At 46.1% G+C, this 23,779-nt stretch overlaps 1 protein-coding gene across 4 annotated transcripts in view; it reads right to left on the bottom strand.

Moving 5' to 3' along the window:
• Positions 1-4,772: 4,772 nt before the first annotated feature.
• Positions 4,773-23,779, bottom strand: part of GRM7 (glutamate metabotropic receptor 7) — a 304,695-nt gene continuing 285,688 nt past the window's right edge. For all 4 annotated transcript variants that reach the window (XR_012589416.1, XM_074603377.1, XM_074603378.1 and 1 more), the window contains one exon: positions 4,773-5,932. Coding sequence is in view for 1 of the 4 variants with exons in the window: in XM_074603378.1 (XP_074459479.1) it covers positions 5,883-5,932 (50 nt within the window). In the remaining 3 variants the exon portion in view is untranslated. The remainder of the gene's footprint in view (positions 5,933-23,779) is intronic.

Below are 23,779 nucleotides of genomic sequence, written 5' to 3'. Positions count from 1 at the left end.
GCCATCGGTCAGGTTCTTTTACACCCACAGTACACAGTTTGAAAATGACTGTGGGAACACGTACTTTCTCTCCTCATCCCAAGATGCAGAATTGGGCTGTTTGCTTCATGGATTGCAGGGACTGCGTGAGCGTGGGGCTAATAAAACGCCAGGGAGGGAGACAGAGGAGGCAGAGAGAGATGTGCACTAAGTATTCATCAACACCAAAGTATTAATAATTGGAAAAAAATTACCACAAGTCCTTCTGCTTTCAGGCATAACACCAGCGATGAGTCCCCTCCCTGCCCTGCCGCTCCCCACCAAGGGATGGTGGCATCCCATGCTCTGGCACCATCAGGATGCTGCTCCAGGTGCTGCCATGCTCTTACCACACCTGTGGCCACAGCAGTGGAGGGGATTCTGAAGCCTGTTCATGTAGATTACCTAAATTGGGACTTTTTTCCTTGGTCCTGATGACCAAGAGTGGATTAAAGGCATTGGGGTGTGCTGCTCGTCGGCTCTTCTGCTAAGCAGTGCAAAATGCAGCCTCGCTCATCTGTGAGTGCCAGCAGGAGTTGGAAGGGGAAGCTGATACTGGTCCCTGTAGGTCCATTTTCTGTGCAGGGTCTATTTTTGGTTTTGTACATTATACGCAGCCAAGTATACTACAGGCATCAAAAAAAAAAAAAAAAACCACCCCACAAAACTGGAGGAAGAAATAAAGTTGAGATCATTCTTATGGGAAAAAAAAGAAAGAGCACTTTTCTTAGGCAGTAAAATATAAAAGCAGTTACTGAAAATAAAACATTTACTGAAAATAAATGTGTGATACAAATACAAAGCTTGGTGGCTATAGCGAGAGCGCGAACAGCAAATAGACGGCCTGGAAAACAGCTGTGCTCCTATGCACACGTTATTAACAGCTGCAGTTAAGGCAGTGCGACCCCTGCCCCAGCTGGAGCTCTCGGATTTACTGACCATGATATAGGGTAAAGTAACTCCTATAAGTGTTATGATGTATTGCTACTGCAGACACCCTTACGGAGGCCGGGGGATGCCAGAGAACCAAGGTCTGTCCCCCCGGGGCAGCTGAGCACACCCGCGGGCTCCACGACGTGCTCGCAAGGCTCAAATAACAGCTTCAAATGCAGCAAATCTCTCGCCTGCCCCCACCCCCTCCCCCAACCCGTCTTTCTTCATTCCTCAGTAAATATTAAATAAAGCTGCGATGATTGGCAAGCTCTCAAGAAAATAGGGAATTGAAGTTGGCAGCCCCAGATGTGGGAGGTGCAAGTTCAAATCTGTTTCCTCCGAAGTGTGGGCTGAAGGTGAATAACTGATAGAAACACGCCCACAGGGCACAGCCCAAACCTTATGGGTCTCCAGCTTTTGCAACTTTGTGCAATATCCCTCCATCCCCCTGAACGTACTCAAAATTTGTCTTTTTGAAGTCATTTTGGGAAAGGCCAGGGACGCTGAGGGCTGGTGGTGTAATTCTGACTCCGTGCGAGTCAAAGGCAAAGCATCCGCCGAGCTGGATGGAAGCAGCGTCTCACCCCTCGGCTTTTATTAATTTGTTATAAATAATATTAATTATGCCTGTAGCACAAAAAGCAATTATCAAAATATTTTGCTAAACATCTTATCGAAAAGACTGTTTACCAAAAAACACTCAACTGTATCAAAGCCTTTACAAAAAGCTCTCTTAGAAATTAATAAATATGTTTGATTAGCACTTTCATGGATGCACAGATTCTGTATATGGAAGCATTATAGTGCACTTAATTATATATATAGGCAATTAATGTCACAAATGAAGACTAAGCTCTGATTCAGCCTAAATAATTGTCATTATCTATCATATAGCATGCCCAGAAAGCTTAACTCTGCAATGATATTTATGAACAATAAACTTGGCATTAACATACCAAAACAATTTGGGTATAATTCAGACTAAATAATAAATGGCAACACACATTAAAAAAAAAATCACTCTCATTCTTCATGATTTTTTTTCCTAGCGTAATCACATCGGCATTTTTTCACAGTATGTTCATCACGATGAGAAGTGAAAAAAAATTATTCTCTTGAGCACGTGCGATGGATTGCAGAGCGTGCGTGCGTAGGTGTGCGAGTAGCTTTGGGCCTCCCCATGTCGGCAGCACCTCGGGGACGTCAGGAGGTTACTCCCATGACTGGGGTGGCTGAATCTCTTCCAGCTGAAGGACAGGGTTCCACGGAGGTGCAGATTCCCAAACAGAGCCCGTGGTCACCTCTTACTCCACATAACCACCTCAAGTAATCCTGTCTCTGCTCTACGCAGCCCGAGGTCTCCGGGCTGGAGCCAGCTTTAGTTTTACATGGGTTTTGCAGGGCCTACGAACACACAAGCCCATCGGTTGTTTTGTTTTCTTTTGGGGGTGGGAGGAGGAATCCCACCAGCTTTCCTTGTCTGACCAAAGTCCTTCTTACTCATGAAATGACCCCATCATTGACAGCTACCATTTACATGACATAAAACTCATAATCTTTAACTTAAAGGGCCAGCTACATTCCGTCCATGAGCGTAATAGCACAGCCACAGGCACCAAAACCAGTATCGCGATGCCAGTGTGTAGTCAATGGGTAATAAAATGAAGATGTTATGAAAACACCGGTAGCACTGCACTGATGCTAAGTGCAGCCAATTGTAAGATAAAGGACTCTAAATGGAGCTAAGGGCTGTGCGGGTGTAATAGTGTGGTGTAGCTTGTGTAATATAAAAAAATGATCAACAGTCAACAATGCACCAACTTCACCCTGTCTAAGCTGTTGGAACAGTGCCGTGCTCGTCTCCTTGGTGACTCCCTTCGGAGTTTTAATACGTAGATATAGAGAGGTAGAGGCGATTCAAAAATTTACTATTGCATTTATATTATTAAATATCAAAATTAATCCATCAATACTTTACTACAAGCAGCACGATTGTATAGTGATTATAAATTATGTTTATGTATGTAACATACACAGTGGTTATCTATATGTGGAGCTAAATACAGCTATATACCGAGGGCTATTAATGTACTTTATCATATAGTTAGGTATAATAGAGCCGTACGAGTACAGGCCCGACATCTTTACTTCTACACCGTGTGCATGGAGAAGCGGGTCATACGCTGGTTGAACTTTCAGTTGTTCAGGCGAACTGTAGGCGAACTGTAACCATATCACCTTGTCTGCACCGGCCTCACCAGGGACCTGGCTGGGGAAGACACCAGTGAATGACACAAACAAAAGGGAGCGTATTCCACATAGTACTTTGATATATGAAAATATTTCTAGGCTTTTCATGCCTCCTCGATTTACTTACTTTTTCAGGCAGTGATCAAACTAGAAAGCCATTCAGGATGGATAAATCATTTAAGACTGACTCCGTGTTAAGCTGAAGTAAACGAGTAGAGCACTTTGATGTTGAGACTGTGTACGCTCAGAGGAAATTCGGCCCCGACTGCAGTCAGATGTATAAACCATCAGCCAGCTGACCTTTAACCAACAACGCAGCTCATGAACCAGGGGCTTGTGCCTGCTGTACGCACTGCGTGTGCACGTGTGAGTGCCCGCACGCCCCTATAAAAAGAAAACAAGCAGGAAAATGAAAGGCTCAAGGTTTGTTCTCTGCTGGATCTCATGCAACATGAGCTGGGAGAAGCAATAAAAATAAAAGCAAACCCCGCATCACTCCTCCCAGCAGCACCATTTCCTCCTTCCACCTCATTTCCCCCTTCTCCAAAAAAAAGTGAAAAACAAACCAGCAAACCATTTTTTTTGCGAATTCAGGAAAAAAAATAGGGTCTTTGAGCAAGGCTCACTGTTTGATGGTAACACACTTATTTAGCACAATGCTGGCTCTGTCCTTGTGTTTACGGGCAGCATAGAGAAAAAGGACAACGTTGCAGAGCCTCTGCCTTCATTATTTGTTGGGCTGATAATTCGTTTCTTGCTAACAAAGCCTTTACTTGGGTAGACTTTAATCTTTTATCCGCTGTAATTCATTATTAGATCTATGAATATTAAAACAACAACGAGAAGGCCTTGCAAACATCTATCCAGCCCCCACGCTTGCAGGCATAAGGAGTCAATCAAGGTCTGACATGGAGGTCTTCATCGCTATGCGCCGTGGCCCATACCGCAGCTGTCAAATTTTCTTTTGATGCTGATTAACTTCATCAGTATAATTGATCAAGTTGTCTAGAGAAAATGGGAGGCTAAATACTTTCCAAAGTAATCGTCACATTGCACCCAAAATGCTGTTCCTATGCCGGAGGCAGCACGCAGGTGCTGTGCTGCAACCGCAATGAGTTTCCTCTCACCTCTTGCCTAAACTTTTCCCTTTTTGTCCCCCAGCTCACTGAGAAGTTGCCTGGCAGATTGACTTTGATTAGTCGTTCATTTAATTGCATTCTGGTGTGCTGTTGAACATAACATCCTTCAAAGTCACAAAGAAGACTCAACGGTTGAAGACAGCTTTGGAGACCATCAAGCCCAGACAGAAGGGCTTTCTCTGCGTGACTGTAACGTGATTTTGGGGGTTGTTGTAGATCCCAGTGCTTAAAAAGGCTCTTTTTTCCCCTGCAATTAGCTGCCAGCTCCCCCAGGATCCTTCCCAGACCCACTCTTTGCGCACAAAGCCCGAAGTGCCTCTGCGCCGGGTTTTTGGATGTCCACGTCTGACAACGTCACGAAATAAACTTTAGTCACAAGGGGGGAGGGGGAGGGAACAACTGAAAAAATATATTTATTGGAGTAAATAAAAAAAAGTTAACCAAAATCCTTTATTGATACATTCTTGGATAATATCACAGGATCGAGAGAATGGAAAGGAAGGGAGGAGTCTGCGGCAAAGATTGGTCTCACTAAATTGGCACATAAGCAGCAAGATTAACGAAATTACTTATTACAAACAGTATAAAACATACATGCTTTTTTAAGTCCTTATCACACTGGTCAATCATGGTGGGGCATCAACAAAGAAAAAAAACCTCAAGACATGTAAAAGCCATATTCTTTCCTCCAAATATCATAAGAATTATTGAAATTATTGCAAAATAGTCATATACCTTAAATAAAATAACAAAATAGAACACAAATACAAATATCAAACATAAATTATTAACATGTACCATAAAATACATTACTGGCATGCATTCCAAATATCAAGACCTCTACTAAAACTCGGCAAAAATCCTTTCTGCTTCCTCTGCAGCCCATCGGAGTTGTGAAGGGGGGGGACTAACTTCGCCAGCACAGTTTTTGGTCTTTAAATTCTTTTTTTGTTTGTTTAGTTAAAAAAAAAAATAACGTATATGGATTGCAGTGATACAATAGTAATCATACAGGTCATGTACATAGGTCTTTTAAATCCTTAGTTGTCGGTGTGGGTTATTTTAATGTGAGAATAGGCCCTCAATGAAACTGTGCATTCAAAAAACAAACAGTGAACTCGAAACAACATGGATGGCAATATGCAAAAATCCTCACAAACTGTACAGAAAGTTCAAAAACTTGCAGTCTGGAAGTACATAGAAAGACAGAATTAGCCCCTTAGAGTCCTTGTAGCCGCGGGCAGCCCGCCGCAGGGAGCCCGTCCTCCCGCGCCACAGCCGGGCGCGCGGGCATGGCGGCTCCGCCAGCCGGAGCAGGTCCAAGGCCACGGCCGACGGCAGTGCCAGCCACGCATTAAGCCGAGAGCGATGAAGGATATTCCATGGAGCCGCCGTCGGGAGCGCGGGGCTCCGCTGGCGCTTCCCCGCGGCGCGGCCGTGCCCTCGCCCCCGCCGAGGTGACACCCGGGGGCTCGGGAGGAGGGCTGCGCCCGCCGGGGATGAAAATCCTCACCCGTCCTCCGCCCCACGCAGCAAAACGGACTAGATCACCAGGTTGTTATAGCTGACGTACTTCTTTTTTGCAGCAGGGCCTGAAAGAAAAGCGGAGAGTGGTAAGAAAGCCCCCCCAGCCCAGACCCCCCGGGAGCGGGCTGGCTGCTGGGCTGGGGGCTGCCAGCATGGCCAGGGATGCTCCAGCATCTCCCGCATCCCCGGGAGCACCTTCCCACCGGGCAGCACGTGAGTACGGACACGGCTCCGGGCAGACAGCGATTAGATCCGCCGAAGTGGTGTCTCCAGCTCTGGCTATTACTATAAACAAAATTACCGCTGGTTGATTTTGTTATAGTCTTGCAGTTGTATGACTTCACTGCTGAGGCACCATAACTAGATTCCATTAAGATTTCTGTTTTGTTTTTTTTTTTTTTAAATAGTGACATTGTCTCTCACTTCTTAAATCTCCTGGGCTAAACGTGGCTTTTCTCATGGATAGTCATTCTTATTCAAGTTTTATGACTTCTGAGAATTTTTCAATATGGGGGATGAAGGTACCAGCTCCCCTAATTATGACCTTCAAATTAAATCTGTTTGCAAAAAGAAATAAACAAAAGCAGTCAGTAACTACTTTGTGAGCGATGCTACACACTTCTGTCAGTAAAAATTGCAACTATTTGGAGCTGAATACAGAGCAAAACACCGTGCAATACTTTGGCACTGACAGATTAGGGACATTGCAACAGATAACATGTTCTCTATCAGGCATGTTAACAAAAACATTGCTATTTAAATGCAAATTCTGTAACTAGGATGTAACTACGTGTACTGGGCTTATGAGATTTTATATTAAAGTGTGTTCAGTGAATACTGAAAAGGCCTTTCCCCACTTATTCATTTAAAAAAAAAAAAAAGTGCGTATGAAGTATGCATGCTCTTGCAGTAAAGATTAAAATCCAACGTTCTAACTAACTGAGTTATCACGAGACCAGTTGGAGCCGATGGGTATTCTCAAAGGGTTAAAATTGCCAGGCACTGCTGTTGTTACCAGCTATTCCTACTCAGCATCTGGGGGGGGTTTGAGGAACTTGGATTCCACAAAATACATTAACGTGAATCATAATCACCATGCACAGAAAAACCGAACGTATAAACAAACCCGAGCCTCAGCGCCTCCCCCAATAAAACGTATTTGCGAGATAAGTAAGAGAAAGGGATAAGGCTGATTTTCTGGGATTGCTGAGAACCTTCTGCTCTTTCTGCCTCCGCCAGCCCCCTGGAGCATCCCCCTCTTTGGAGACCTAAGGCTACCCACCGCCAGTGCGGTGTTCTCCCTTGGCGCGGCCAACAGTCAGAAAGCATTATTAATCAGACACCACTATTAATTTTTCAGGCGGCCTGCTTTTCAGAAATACTTGCTTAAACAAGGACAGGCTCTCCACCAACAATTCAGAGTGTTTTGAGAGTATAATGCATGAGAGTGCAGTCGAACGCAAACATTTATCATGGTGTTCACTCTCTTTTTTACTGACAAAGACAAAGAAAGATTTTTACTCCTAGGTATTTTCAAGACTGTCACTGAAGAACCTCCTGTGTCCCTCCAGCACTTTGCAGTATTATTCCGAAGCCCTATTCAGCTGTTTCACCGTGCTCCATACAAGCGTCAGAGCTGTCTGTTCAGTCAAGGACTGATCCTACGAAACGCTGATCATCTTCAGTTCCCATTAACTTCTGCTGGACACGGTGGTGTTCAACACATGGCAGGATAAAACTCATTATCCTTCAGGGCTAGGCTGCAAATATTCAATAAACTGTGCCATCCTATTAAATGCTGAAGAGAGGTAAAACGCAGCTGGAAAAAAAAATATCATCATGAAACAGGTTGCAAAGTAATTACATGTATTATTTTGTGATATACTTCAGCTTTATCCATTACATGCTCCAATTTCAAAGAGCAGCAGAGCTCCTATGACAGAGAAGGAGATTTAGATACTCTCCGCTGCTGGTTCACATCATGTCAACCCCTCTAATCCTTACGGGGGTTTTCCTCCAGCTTTCAGCAAACCTGGTAATTTTGCTTGATGAGTTTTCTCACAAATTTGACCACAGTAGCTCATTTCTCATTTTCCATGTGACAACGAACCACCGGTGCCAAATGAATCCAGCCAAGAAATATTGCTGACAGCGTGGACTCCTGTAACCTGTCTGTGCAAAGATGGGCTCCACGCGTCTGAGCCCGAGACAGTAAAGTTATCTTTGGCAGCGCTCTGCTTCACAAGAATAATGTAGTTGACAAAAGCATCATCCATAATTTAGATAAAATGATCAATAAAGGCTTCACGGCCATTTTAGGAGAGGAAAGACAATCGTCCTTGGTTTTAAAGGCTGTTAGGCCGGAGGAGATCACATCTCGTGTTATGTAGCTGGAGCATTTCACAGCTCCGATCCTGCACTAACTCCAGGAACCTGGAGTTCTGCTCATGTATAACTTCCAGAAGCGCTCCAGTCTTGATCCGAAGACTTCAGGAGAGAGACAGTCTACCTCGACATTGAATCTCTACTGAGTCTCAGCTCATCATTATCATTGGCAATTAGCACTAGGTACAGATTCGATTTTCCTCAAAGAAATTAATTTACATGAAAATGGGGAATGCTAATGAAACATCAGCATTACCAGAATTCACCATGCTTTAATCCACGATACATGAGCTTCCCCTGTTCTTTAAATGGAAAACAGATACAGATCTCATACGCTCTGTTGCTGTTGGTGTTAATGGATGACGGCTTCCCAACAGTGAAAACAGATTGTCCTCTTGCAAAGAACATACACGTTAATTAATATACATATAATTATGTCAACCTCAGCTGGCCGTTGACTTAGACGTACTGGAGGCGAGCCAACAGCTGTGGTGCGCAGAACCTGCAATGCTGGGCTGAGACGCAGGGACCGACCGCATCCCCCTTCCCTGAGGTGGGGGCAGGGGAACGCGCAAACAAGCCGTGGGAGAAACGCGGGCTGCCAGCTATCTGTAAGCACAAAATGCCACGTAGAAAGGAAGCGCCCTGGTTATTGACTGCCTGCGTATTTGCAAATAAATGTGCTCGAGGCCTTCGCATCGTATGACTTGTTTGGAAAAAAGGCGACCTTTCTATTTAAAAAGAGGCGACATATCGCTACTAATGACAGGCGCCCTTTTCTGCTAATTAGTGGTGAAAAGCAGCAATGTTAATAGGAGAAGAAATTAGTACGAGGAATACCTGAAGAATGCAATGTCATATATACAGACAGGACCACTGCGCTGGACACGGTCTCCAGGCTCAGTCCAGCCATAGGTAACGGCATCACACGCATGTGGGATTCTTCAGCTCCCGTTACAGTTTTGCCTTAACTTCGCTTGAAAAGAAAATTGTTTTGTCCACGTGATGGTGGAATCCGGCCCAGGCTGTCACTCTTCAAAAAGGTTAAAATGATCTGCTGCGGGGATGCAGAGAGTGATGGAAGCGTCATCTCGCATTACTGCTAACACCCGGTACCCGAGAGAAGGAAGGCGCAACCATCACATCTCCCTCCTGCTGCTGACATTGCTGTTAGTCTTCTGGTTTTAGGAGCATTCCACTTACTCTCAATTCCAAAGTAATCAGGAACTTTGAAAAGACCAAGAAGGCAAGAGCAATGCCTTCCAAGAAGAGCTGAGAGACGGGCGCTCGATTTCTGGCAGCTGGACTGATGGAAGCACAGAGAAGGCACCTCAGTCACCACCCCCCCAGACACTCCACAGCACAGTGTCAACGTTAAGGACGTGACAGCGTACAACGTACTGCCAACCAACAGTTCCACATGAGCTATGAGTTGTCCTCGTAGTTATGTACTGTGCTTTTCCCCGTTCTCCTACCCTCCTCCCTTGACGCATCCATTTCAAGGGGCGGCACAGAGCCGAGAGCAGCAGAGCCCAGCAGGAAGGACGCCCTCGTGCTCATTGTAAGGTACGGAAAGGAAGACAACCTGTAGATCTGCATGTGGAAAATAAACATCTCTTTAAAGCACAACAATCCATTAAAACCCTTTCCTTTTCAGCTATTATCTGACCTGCCCAACAGGCTGGGGTGGGGGGGGGGGGGACGGACAGTGATAGCCTACACCCATCCCCTGCCAGAAGCAAGTAACAGGATTTGAAATAACTGCATCTCTGTGCCAGCAACATATTAAAAACAAACACGCAGAAGCAAAAATCCTCTTTGGATATATAAGTTTCATCACTTGACTGGTTTTCATTATCTTGAGCACGGGCCACAAAGGAAGAAGCTCCCTCAGCATCCAAAAGCAAGGCAGATCTGTCAATACTTGCTCAGAGTGAGATTTAATCACTTTCACTTCAATTTTATGCACATTTGTAACCTCTTCCATGCTTAAAGAGAAAAGATTCATGGTGCAAAAGATGAATTTTATTACCAGCCCACAGGCACCCCAAGCTATCGAATGTATGAAACATGATCTTAGTGTTCCCAGCACTGAGCAAGAGCTGACACCGCGATGGCGACGAGCCTGGGACTTCTGCTCTCCTTTCCTTCGCAGTCACTGTGGCAGATTACGCTTACCTCCTCTTTTTCATTTTCTTAATTCTTGCTTAGAGACCTGTATCACCCATGCCAGGCAAAGCCGAGGCTGATTATTAAATCCTGCTTCTGGTCCATCTGAAAGGGAAATGGATGCAGGTGACTCCTCCTCCGGCTCCGTGCCTGAGAGACAGAGCTATCCGCATGCTCTGATGCCTTTAAATTGGGGACTATATATGAGAGAGATGAAAGCAAGAGTCCTAAATGATTCTACATGCTTGCTCAAAAACCCGACAAATGGAATGAAGCTTGGAGAAAATAATATAATTTTAAATTCAGTATCTAAATGTAAATAGATGGTTATATCACATTTTCACATCTCTCCTGTTGTGCTCCCTACTGTAGTGTATTGGCAACTTATCTAGTATATAAATGCCTACGGTTGTATAAAAAATACTTCACTTTATTGCATGTGTCGGTGGGCAGTTGCTCATCTCTGAGCTGCAGCCTGAACCGTGGACTTGTATGCAGATGAGCACACAGAACCTCATGTTTTAATAATGGCATACGAAGATATTCAATTACAAATATAACACGAGTAAAAACTGTGTTGCTCCGTAATTGCTTTACAGGCTTCTCTTCTCATAAATTATATCATCTTTAGCTGTCATATTTTCTTGTCACTCTCAGTAAAGCAGCAACAATTAGCGCCCCGGCGCCGCGGCCGGCCATAAATAGCAGCGGTGCTCCAGCCGCCCCAGAGGTTTCTCAGCAGATCACAAACGACAACAGGGAGGGAGAAGTCGCTAAAGAGATTGTTTCTGTTTCCTGATTACTAATTTATCTGCTATGTAAGGGGCCTGATGGCAAGCTGGTGACGAGTTCGGAGGGGACAGCAGCCGGTCTGTCGCGTCCTGCCGCGGCACCCACTCCCTGGCAGGGGACACAGCCCGGTGCCGCGGGGCTCTGCACCCCCCACCGCCTGCCCATGCTCCGTCAGGTTGGACGCGCCAGCCAGAGGACACCCTCCTGCCCAGGTGAGACACGCCGTAGGAATGGTTTCTTTCTGTTTGCGTAGTCTTATCAAGACTGAGTCGACAAAAATACCGCAGTGAGAATAACGTAACCCCCAAGAGGAGCACTGCTCGTGGCGAAACACTGACTAAGGAACAAACAACCCAGATAAACTTCTCTGACCATCCTGACACCACTTCCGATGGGCACGGCCCGCTCGGTTCTCCAGGTGGGATAACTGGAATGATTGTCCTTAGCAATTACTGAAGAACCCAGCGGAGGAAGCACCGGAAAGAGCAGATTATACAGAACGCCGCAATGAGAGGCAAGGGCTGCTTACGACGAGCAAACACACTTTGGAAATTAATAGAAAAACCATTATGTAATAGAATTGTATAGATGTGTACAGTCATCATTCTTGTGACACACTGTATTATGGCACGTATTACTAATATGCTGCTTGTAATCTCCATGAAATGCTAGAAAATCAAAACCAGAATGAAAGTGGGTGGTGTCAGCTATATTTTAAGTTTATCTTTTCCTTACCTTTTTTTTCAGATATGTTTCAAATTGCTTAATAAGATTTCATCCTTCTTTGCTCTTTTAAGTTGCTTTTCTTTCTTATTTTTGCCCAGTACTGAGAGTGATGCCACCATAGGATCCTGACAGGCATAAGGGCAATAACTGTATTTCCAGACGAACGCTAGCCCGTGGCAAGGATCTTCTCTGCTGAGGGGTCATCCAGGAGAAACCCGAGACACTTGGAAACCCCACCCTGTCACAAACTCTTTGTGAGAAATGCAATTGTTTGTCTTTATAAAAAATAACTTTTCTCTAGTCCGGTTGGGTGTCGTACATTGTTAAAGCTACTGATTTCATCTCCCCCCTTTTGCCTCACCCCTCCCACCCGCCCTGCCCCATCGGGAGTTTCACTTAACCAGCGCTTGGGAAATGTGGGCTCAGGTTTTGGAGAAGGACGTTCTGCATGTTACAAGAGCAGCGAAACCACGTGGAGGGGGAGAGAGAGGCCTGAGGCTGCTTAATTCACTAGAAAAGCCAGAACCTGCGAACAGCGTAATTAATTCATTGAACACCATCAAAGAGCACTACGGGAGGCTGGAAGGGGTCGGGCGGGACACGGCGGTGTTGGGACGGTACAGCACGGGCTTGCAATGCTTCTCCGGCAGGAAACAAACCTCAGTTCCCATTTCAGCTTCACCAGCTCCAAAACCAAATGTGATTTTCAGTGTGACAATTGGTACATTTTGTGTGAATTGGTATCCAAGGCACAAGACCCTAAATTGTCACTGCAAATAGGATCAAATTAAGCAGCCCCAGACGTGGAACATAAAGCTGAGAAGGAACTAAAACGGCATAAAAAGAGACCGGGGCCGCGTTGCTTAGCAACCACCACCTTTTCGGGTGGATTATGCGAGTCCAGACACATTTGCACCGTTGACAGTCAGTGCTTGTAATGTAAAGGAGCTTTTCCGTATCTCCGCGTGAGAAGTTTAGGTAGGTGCTGTGGTGGTGAGGACCACAAGCACCAGCCCCAGCGTGACCAGCATCCCGGTTACGGTAGGGTTATGGCTCCAGCGCAGATCTGCCCCAGAGTCGGGTTTGCAGGAGGTCTGCGGCTGCTTCCTTCAGACTTCTGATTCATACTCCCACAACGAGTGCAGCTCACACGATTGGGTTATTCCCCTCTGGAGAAAAGTTACAAGAAAAGCCGAATGCTGTGGAAGGCTTAGTCATCCTCTTCATCCACCACTGGTTCTTTCTCCAACAGCGTTAGGTAGCACCAGACCAGAACCTCCACGCACATAGTATTGGTTGTACCAAAACCTCAGTCCGGGCTTGCAGGGTCATTCCTGAAGGAACCAAACAAGGCTTGCGTATCTCTGTTCTCATCTATGGGTGGAGGAGTTCAATTTAAAAGCTCATCTTTCACAGAGACGACATTTTCTTAATTTACTTTGCTAATGAACAGACACTTTCCTGGATGGAAGGGCCACAGCTGTCTGCAGGGCTGCCAAAGCCATCTTCCAGCCTGTTGGAGTGCCACCAGTTCTCCAAGTTCCCCACTGCTACGCTGCGGCCGCTTCCCCATCACGGATACCTGTCAGAAGCCCTCTGCAAGTCTGAGATGCCACCACCGCGATCAGGGCCAGCTCCATCGGTTTTGCAGGGCACTAGCGCGTAAGGGAAGTTACACAATCCACAACTGCACTGTGGCCTTCAGTTCAATTAAAGTAACCGCTGGAGTTTAATTATGGCCACGCTCCTCTAAACTCTAGCTTTGTTCCAATGGCCTTTGGTAGAGCAGTCCCATGTGTCTGTCCCACCCTTGCTCTGGCCCCGTGCACACGATGGCCCAGAGATGGCACATCCTACTCCGTACGCTGGAGCTCTTATAGCAAAACCCTCCTCCTGGGGAGGAGGGAAGCATTCGCAACTGTGTTGCTTCGCTATGGAAAATAAAAAAGATCTGTTGCACGAAGAAAAAATAACTTTAAAAGCTGCAGCTTGCCTGGAGTAGGACGAAGCCAGGCCTCCCTTCCAGCAGCTCTCCCCGCCACAGCCTCTCCTTCCCCCTGCTGATGGCCCGATTCCTTACAGCCAGCTGCCGCTCTTCTGGGGAGAGAACTTCAAAAGCTCCTGACACGCCGAACTGATGATGTCTGCCTTCGCCAGCAACGGACTCTGGCCCCGGGGAGAGGACGATGTCCTCTTCTCGCTCGGCTCTGACGGGCAGTCCCCGGAGGAGCCGCTCTGGTTCGGGCGTCTGCCTTTTTTGAGAATGTAGAGATTTTTTTAGTGCTGATCTCTTCTTGAGTTTTATTCATTTAAACTGAAGTGCTGTAGTTTGCCAGGCGATGACCACCGCAATAACGAAATGCACCGGGTATTAGGAATAGCTGTAAAATTCTTCCAAGGGTGGTTGGAATATTTCCTTCAGATGTTGCTTAAAGATGAGTTTGGTATCAAAGTATTCCCGCTGCCATTACGATATTTGTTTTGGCTTTGCTGAAGTTCATTAGATTGGCTGAAGCATTTGAAGGGTAGCACTGAAAGATGCTTGCAAACCGCAGCCTGAAAAATTGTGTTCCCCCCCCGAGCCGTGTCTGTGCCCCTCCACGGAGGAGTCAGGGCTCTCTGCAGCGGGCAATGGGTGCAGGTGAAGCGTTCCTGATATTTAATACTGAATGCCTGAGCCGGGAGATTCCTGCCTGCGGGGAGGCAGAAAAAAACATCTCTGTAGTCTGGAAGATTAAAGCCTTGCAAACATATATATATATGTATATATATATATATATATAAAGAAAACAGCTCACAAAAAAGATTAATCATGGAGTAAGGTTTCTGAAGCCAAACTCTTCAAACTAATTAAGGACAGCTGGTAGGTGAATATGAATAATAAAAAAGTCCTGCAGGTTTTAACTGGAAAAAGCCCTGAACAACTAGGTTCATTGGATAAACGTAGAACAAATAATTTGCCTGGTTTCAAAAATTACAAATATATATTAAGGGCTTTAAAAATTACAAATATATATTTAGATATTCATATATTCAGATATTTTGTTCAAAATTTTCACAATACAACTGTCTCATTTTCTGACTCTATGCATTTAGGAATTTTGCAACAGAACGGCATTAAATTTGCAGAGCCTGATTTGCTGCAGAGGCCATGCTGACCTACGCGAGGAACAAGCAGCTCACAGTCCCCCTGCGACCTGTCGTCCCCGTGCAAACGGGCAGGAGCAGCATTGCCAGCGCTGGCCTTGGCTGAGCTGTCCCAGCCCAGCAGCCGCGGGGGTGACCCCTCAGCTGTCTCTCCTGGGCCCACCTTGGGTCAATACCGTGACATTCTGGTCAACACCTTAACCCAGAGAAACTACCGAACCCAAACCCATGCCAGCTATCTGCCAAAGATACCTTCCTGTACTGTGGTGTATGTCCTTCAAGAGGCTTATTTCTGTACAGCACCTCCAAACCACAGGCTGCCCGCCCTGGGAGATGCCCTGAGCCACAGGAACGCAGCAGAATCTGCTGGCAACTCCATGCCAGGCACCGCTCCCACTGCAAGCCCAGCAGAACTTCTCTGACTGCATCTGACTATACACTGAGATGGATGGAGAACGAGCAGAACGATCCCACCTTTACTTGGAAAGCAAAAGCAACTTGGTGGCAGTGGTTTTTTAAAGCATCCCCCAGTTATAATTCACCAGAGAGGTGGTGGAGTCTCCATCTCTGGAGACATTCCAAACCCACCTCGACGTGTTCCTGTGCAACCTGCTCTGGGTGACCCTGCTCTGGCAGCGGGTTTGGACTAGATTGGTAGGACTAGAGGGAATGGATTAAAATGAGAGATGGGTCGATTCAGACTGGACGTTCTTCACCATGAGGGTGGTGAGACACTGGAACAGGTTGCCCAGAGAGGTGGTGGAAGCCCCATCCCTGGAAGTTTTTAAGGCCAGGCTGGATGGGGCTCTGAGCAACCTGATCTAGTGGGAGATGTCCCTGCCCATGGCAAGGGGGTTGGAACTAGATGATCTTTAAGGTCCCTTCCAACCCTAACAATTCTATGATTCTATGATCTCCAGAGGTCCCTTCCAACCCCGACCATTCTGTGATTCTGTTGCTGCTAGGAAGACCCACATGCGTGGGATTTGACACTGCAGAGTCCAGCTGGTGGAATAGGAAGTGGTGAAGAAAACCCCAAAGCTGGCTGCAATCACCCCAAGGCACGTTGAGCCATATGGACATATTTTTTACCTAGCGTAGACACATAATACAGTGCGTAAGGTTAGAAGTCTAAAGAGCTGTGACAAAAATGTCAAATGCTGCAAAACAAAAAACCAAAGCAGCCTCCCCCACGTGTGCACACACACTAATTTAGGAAGACAAGGCCAGATTCTCTACTGGCTCAACCCTACTAATGCAAACAAGGTGGCTGGAGGCCAGATGTCCAACCAATCTATGAGTTACATCTACGAATGCCACTCAGATGTCTTCGCTTCCAATCTGCAAAACGCTGATAATGTTCCTAAGCTCCTACCTCAGAAGGAGATCACAGGGTGAACAGCAGCGCCTTGAAATCTTGAATTAGTGATTAATGCCAAGAGAGCACAACCAGAAAAATAGCCTACGCAATCTTGCACTTCAGTGCTGCTTTATATACACTTGATAACCTGGATTCACCCGATTCACCTCTGTTGCGTTCAGAATGCAATTAATAACGAAACGATTACTTCAAATTATTAGAATAATTATGTTTATGCATATGCATGCAAATGTATTGTTCAGCGCAGGGCTGGGCAAATGCTGCAGGTGTATTTCTATCTAAAGAGCATTCACACACCCGTCACTTTACACAGCTTCCACTTCTAAATTCCTCATATTCTGACCAGGGCTCCATTTTACCTTTAGGGCTTTCTTATTATTATCCCTTTTAGAAACGGCTATTTACCCCGTCTATCATGCAGCCCCTAAGCAAACGCAGGCTGCAGAGCTCGTCAAGTGAATGATACAACTGCACTTGAAGCCAGCCTTGAACCCAGGGGACTGGCAAAATACCGTACAGAATAGCGCCAGGGCCATGAGTAACAATTACAAATATCCAATATAATGGGTTCTTTTAACGAGGATTGCTTTGAAGTTCCTAGAAGGATTTAATAGCAAGCAAGAGTATGACCTTGCCAGTTCCCCAGGGCACACTGGGATTTGAAGTAGGTTTGTCTTTTAAACAAAAGTCTGTTTTAGCTTATAAGGCTTTCAAGTAGTAGCTGCTATCAGAGGCATATGTTTTTAATTCATTGGGTCTTTTTATAATGCACTTTTTGTGAGAGCAGAGAAGGTATCCCATAGGAAGAACAAGAAAAGCAGTTCTTGGGTGAGATAGTGGCATAATGATAGAAATCGGTTCAGGTCAAAGTGGCAACGACATGACATTCTTACAGCCTAAGATAGCTTGTTAGGGCTGGAGTACATAAAGTAGCTGTTTGCTTGGTCATTCTGCAAATGTATTAGATTGAGACCAATCTGCTGTTGAACTTTTATCTGGATAGGGATGAAGAAACTCTAAGCTCAGACAACATAGGGAAAGCGACTGTATTAGACAGATGCTTGCACTGCCGTACAAAGCTAGAAAATTCTGATTTCATTTTGAGTAATACCCATTAATTTCAGTGAAGCAGGCTTTCCCACAATGAATCCCAGAAAGGATGGGAAGCTTATCATACCCATCACCCTAAAACCCACAAAATGATGTAAAGATTATTCTGCAAAGTCAGTATGCACCATTGCACATGGCACTTAGCTCTTGAGAAAAAGAAAAGAAGAACAAATTGCTTATTTGAAAGCTGGGCACATTTTCATATAGCGCACTAGATAAATAACGAACTCTAGCTCATGCACTGACTTCAAAGCCAGGTTTCTCTAGCACAAGAGGAAAGAAATACAGCTGCATGTGGTTGGAAGTTTTGCCTAACGGCATGGGGTAACCGTTATGCTTCCCTAACATTGCCCTGACAGCAAATTTAAGCGCTCTTTGTAAAGACAAATAAAGAAAAACCCTACAGAATGTAGCACAAAACATACATTTTCCATTTTTGAGACCATGCAATGGAGTTAAGTTAAGCTGCAGCTCTGCAGACAGGGGTGGTATCACACTCCGCGGCCGGAGTCCCGCTCCCGCTGGAGCCGAGGGCAGAGCCAGTAGTGCTCGCCGTAAAAATTTACAGTACAGTATAAAATAATGCAGAAAAGTTATTGGTTTCTTACAACACTTCTATAGCACTTTCCCACTTGGACACAGGGAGCACTTTTGTGCTTCTTGTGGTTTTCAAGCACTCTGCTGCAAGCAACCAAAATAAAACCACCTCTGATGGGAGACACGCCGGTAGTAAGGGCAAAACTGAGTGGCAGAGGAAATCCACTCCTCTGAAGGGTATTATATTTACCTGCATTCATTCTTACAAGCTCTAAAGATGGGCCACAAATGGGACATGTGATACACGTCCCCCCTTTGCAACGGTGAGATATGGCATTCATCGTTTATGAATATTTCCCAACGAAAGTGATAGTTCTCTGTAAACAAACAAAAAGCATGTCATTTATTTCTCTGCCTCTGAACTGCTTGTGCTGATAACTCTGTCAGCATCAATAAACTCCTTTTGTTAAGCTGGAAAGATGATCTAAACTACCTGCGGTGACAGACACTGCTTTCAGCCTCCTCAGGACTGGGCTAACAGATAATTTTTATCAGCCACACCTTTGACTACTTGGCAAGGTATTATTAAGGTAGGAGCCTTCAGAGACAAATCCAGAGGTTGTTGTCAATATTAATTTTCCCATCCAAGCAAGTGAAAGAAAACGTGACTTTGTGTCAAAGAACAGAGCCAGACACGTACCGTTTAGGCCCTGAAAAATCATCATATTTTTGCCTGAAAAATAAGAATGAGATTTTGAGTCGGATAATAAGATTGCAATAGCAAAGGATTAGTTTTACCTTCCCAAATAAAAGCTAAAATCAACGAAGCATTGCACTGCTGAAGAACATCAATCTTGAGCATGTTTGTCCACCTCTCCCTCCTATCTCCTACTCGTCTGCTTTGCAGATAAAAACTTCTGGGTCAGGTGAAGTTTGAAAGTATCTGCAGCCTTGGGATCAAAGAATAAACAGCAGAAAGTCTTATCAATGCTTCCAGCAAATGAAAGATTGCAGAGAGGCTTAAAGAAGACGCGACACGAGGAAGCGCCGTGTAGCTGGCTGGCACGCCGTGCGCGTAGCGGGGGAAATGTGGTCTGGGGATCAGGCTGGGGGACAGGAATCCCCGCTCGGAGCCAGGGGGAACGGGGAGCACACAGGCAGATACGATCCCCAGCGGGAAGCGGAGTCTCTGTACCAACCCTCCCATCAACTAAACGCACCGGCTTCACTGCGGGCAGCAGCCTGCCAGGAAAGTGCACAGGATCTTCGGAAATGTGTTTCCAAATCTCTAGGAGACTATGGCAGGGAAGAAACAAAACCAATTCATATGACTCCTTAATTGGAGCCGACGGTACAGAAAACATACTCATTTAAACCACATTTAAAATGTTTCTGTTTGAATGCTGTGGACTGGAAAGATAACAAATAGTAGCAAATTATTTTCACCTGCTTAAAACAAAGCAATTAATAGTACTTTGGTTATCTTACCTGGAAAGCCAAGCTCTGTTGAGAGCTGTTAAAGCCAAGTGTGAAAACAGTTTGCATGAAACATAATTAAAATTATGACCTGAGTGATCTCCAAAAACATCCCAAAGGAGTCCTGAAGTCAGAGCTATAAGAAAATGATTCCTCTCTACCTCTCGACTTCGTTCCTGAACTGGCTCCTAAATGTCCTCCACCACCTCGTGCCACTGCCCCTTCCACTTCTGGCAGCCCCAGCAAGTTTGCCGATGATGCCGAGCTGTGTGGAACGGTCGACATGGTGGAGGGAAGGGATGCCATCCAGAGGGACCTGGGCAGGCTGGAGAGGTGGGGCCGTGCCAAACTCACAAAGTTCAACAGGGCCAAGTGTGAGGTCCTGCACGTCGGTCGGGGCAATCCCAAACACAAATCCAGGCTGGGAGGAGAATGGCTGGAGAGCAGCCCTGAGGAGAAGGACCTGGGGGTCATGAGAAGCTCAGCATGAGCTGGCAATGTGCGCTGGCAGCCCAGAAACCCCCCGCAGCCTGGGCTGCATCCCCAGCAGCGTGGGCAGCAGGGTGAGGGGGGGATTCTGCCCCTCTGCTCTGGGGAGACCCCCCTGCAGGGCTGCCTCCAGCTCTGGGGCACCAACAGCAGAAGGACACGGAGCTGTTGGAGTGGGGCCAGAGGAGGCCACGGAGATGCTGGGAGGGCTGGAGCCCCTCTGCTGGGAGGACAGGCTGAGAGAGCTGGGGGGGTTCAGCCTGGAGCAGAGAAGGCTCCGGGGAGACCTTGGAGCCCTTTCCAGTCCCTAAAGGGGCTCCAGGAAAGCTGGGGAGGGACTCTGGATCAGGGAGGGGAGCCGTGGGAGGGGGGGAATGGTTTTACACTGAAAGAGGGAGATTTAGATGAGATCTGAGGCAGAAATTCTCTGCTGTGAGGGGGGTGAGCCCCTGGCCCAGGTTGCCCAGAGGAGCTGTGGCTGCCCCATCCCTGGAGGGGTTCAAGGCCAGGTTGGATGGGGCTTGGAGCAGCCTGGTCTGGTGGGAGGTGTCCCTGCCCAGGGCAGGGGGTGGCACTGGGTGGGCTTTAAGATCCCTTCCACCCAAACTACTCTGTGATTCTGTCACTGCCGCCTTCCCTGTCCCCTCCTCCGCCACTGCTGCCCCTCCCTGTCCCTCACGCAGCCGGGGGCTCTGCAGCTGCCCTCCCCTGCCCGGCGCTGGAGTGATGCTTCCCAGCTGGCTGCACATCTCTCAATTTGTCCTGGGATCCCACAAGGTATTGTTCCCTTCTCTCCCGCTACTGAGGACCTGACCGAGAAAATCCCACCCAAACTCATTTCCGACACTCTGCCTGAACAGCACCCATCTTCAGTCAGTCCCTGTCCTAGCAATACCCCGGCACTTCTTCAAACAAATCCCTGCAGATATACAAGGAAATACATGGTTATAAAGTAGTCACGCAAGTAATCATTTTCTTACTTACACCTACATCCAGGAAATAGTGCTCTACGTGTCTACCTAGTTTATCCATTCAGTCACCAAAGAATTGAAAATGTTTTTCTAATTAATCATTGTACTTAATCAAAAAATCAAGAGAACTAAAATTCCGTGCAATTGCCAAACAACAGGAACATAAGACTGAACAACATTTTTTTTTTCTTTTTTTTTTCCCCCCAACTGTATTCAGTTATGGGTTTCATACTGAGTTAGATTACAAAGGTATTTTCTGTTTACTCATTTAATGAATTACAAGCAATTCCATTATTTACTCTATTTCCTTTTTTTTTTTTTCATACAAACTAGTGCATTACCCTCCAAACAGCCCCTGACTGCATTGGCTGTATCTGTACAGTGCCAAACCAAAAGCCTTGCTAGAACCTGGGCCAAAGCAAATCAGCCCATTTCAACTGAGCAATGCGGGCGCTCACAGAGTCAGAACCAGATCCCTATTTCTCACAATTTGGAAACATGTACTATTTTTCAATAGAAAACTGAAACCAAGATGACACCTGGAGAGGAAACTTTTGCAGAATTCGGATTTTGTCTAAGTCAGTCTCCCAGTCAATAAACTGCCCATTCACGCCATCGGTCACGTTTCTGAGCAAACCACAGCCCCGCTTCTGACGTGTATGTCAAGGGAACCAGGCAACGGCGAGAAAAACAACATCTCGCCAAAGGACTGTTAATCTGAAGCCATCATTGGACATGGATGACAAAGTTACGCTGAATAAAGCTTCCCTGTGTTAGAGAAACAGGTCGTGGCTTTATTTTAAATAACAACAAGTGTCATATTTATTGCTCCATTTGTTCTTTCCAGGAAAACATAGTGACAGAAAAGATTGAACAAACACTTCAACATCCCATGGGTAACTGGTTCTTACCTGGTACATCCTCTCCTGTGAAGAGATGAATTTCCCTTGATAAGCACCAGATACAAAGCTGTATTTTGTACAGTTGTTCATGGAGACTTTTTCACATATCCTGATTGCTCGGGGCAGTGTCTATGTCCTCTGTGAAGCACGTTGTACACGGGGGCCCAACACAAGACAGGATTCCTTTGGTCTTGTACTCACACTGCACCAAAACCTCCTTTCTGGGTTGTCTCCGTGTCTCTGCATCAGCACAACCCCAGAAGAAACTGGTGCCAAACCTTTCGTCAGGTCATTTCCTCAGGAAACCACGTTTCATTCTGTTGCGACACACACAGAGCCCGGTGGGGACTTTGGTTGGCTCCTCTACTCTCCAGGTGCCTCGGTGCCCCGGCAGATGCCCCGCTGGCTGCATGGGACCTGGAGCCAGCGCTGGGTGGCTTTGCTTTGCCTCTGCCTCCAGAGAGGGGGTCTATAGAGCTCCAGCCCTGGTAAGATTAACACCATATAAACCAGCGTCTGTGCAGTACAGGGACATTTGGCTACGGGCCATGTCTGGCGAGATCCACCACTGGGAGGATGACACTGTCTTACTGCCCCTAAGGAGACGAACCTTGTACAAGAAAGTCCAAAAGGCAAGGGTGGCCACCAAGGGTCATCAGAGATCAGTAAAAAACCCTGTCAACATTAGACTCCGCTGCACATGTAAGAAAACCATTTTAAACTGTATTCCTCTAACGCTTTATAATTTGGCACACCAGCTTAAGCCAGAAGAATAATACAACGTTAAACTGCAGGTCTCTTGGCATTACAATGATGTGCAGGCTCCCGATTCTTCCACAGAGAATGCGTGCCTCTGTGTGTTCGTTAGTCTACGTGGATATTTGGGGGGTGTTTGCCCTGGAAAGCAAACGAGGACACATGCACGTGCCCAGCAATCATAACCTTCGTGCCTCTCAGGTGGGAAGTCTGGACGACTTCAGTAGGGAGCAAACGCATCGCTGTAGCACTGACGGGGTGCAGCTCCTCCCCTGACAGGAGGAACCTCCCCTCCTCTGCTCCAAGTTGGCCTGCTTGAACTCGCTGGCCCTGAGTTCCAAGTAACAAACATCTCAACAGCAAAATCAAGAATGTTCAGGAAGTGCAGAGAGGCTAAATTCACTGGAAAACTCATTCCTGGTATCTAATTCTGTAATACAGCGTCTAACAAAATTACATTCTGAGCTGCATGGTTGAACAGTACAATTTTGCTGCAATCAACGTTTAATTTTTTTGCAGAAAGTCTTGATTTCAAATATCCTGGAAATGTTAAACAGCTGATATTAATAAGAGTACAGATTTAATATAAGGCTCTTTATTCCACAGACATGATAAGCATCATGACAAGTGGTGTAACTATGGCAACTACGTTTTTTTCTTTCTTTTTCCACCAAACAGCAAGAACAGACATCTCACTGGATGTAGTGCCAGACTCTTCTCCCAAGTAAGACTCAGCGCTCTAAGTTACAGAGGAGTAACTAAGCCAAACATCAGATCCCGGGACTGGAATGCCTTTCTCTCCTGTTATGTGCGTCTGTTGTGTTTCACAGGCATTTACATGTATTTAGCCATTAACCTAATTCCCTTCCTTTTTTTGCACTACAGCTAGAAAATAAAAGCATGCCTTTGTTCCTTGGTATCAGACGGAGTTCAAAACCAACAAGCTCACCCCAAAGTCAAAATACCTATTTTCGTGAACAAAAGGACACTCTCCTGTTTAACATATCCCCATACGTCACTGAAAGAGATGCACACATTTCCTGTCCTGAACCCAATAAAGAGAAAAAACAA

This window comes from Larus michahellis, chromosome 10 (genome assembly GCF_964199755.1).
Source record: "Larus michahellis chromosome 10, bLarMic1.1, whole genome shotgun sequence".
NCBI classification, from domain to species: domain Eukaryota; kingdom Metazoa; phylum Chordata; class Aves; order Charadriiformes; family Laridae; genus Larus; species Larus michahellis.
The sequence above is the reverse complement of the archived record's forward strand: the minus strand, read 5'-3'. Positions and strand labels throughout refer to the sequence as shown.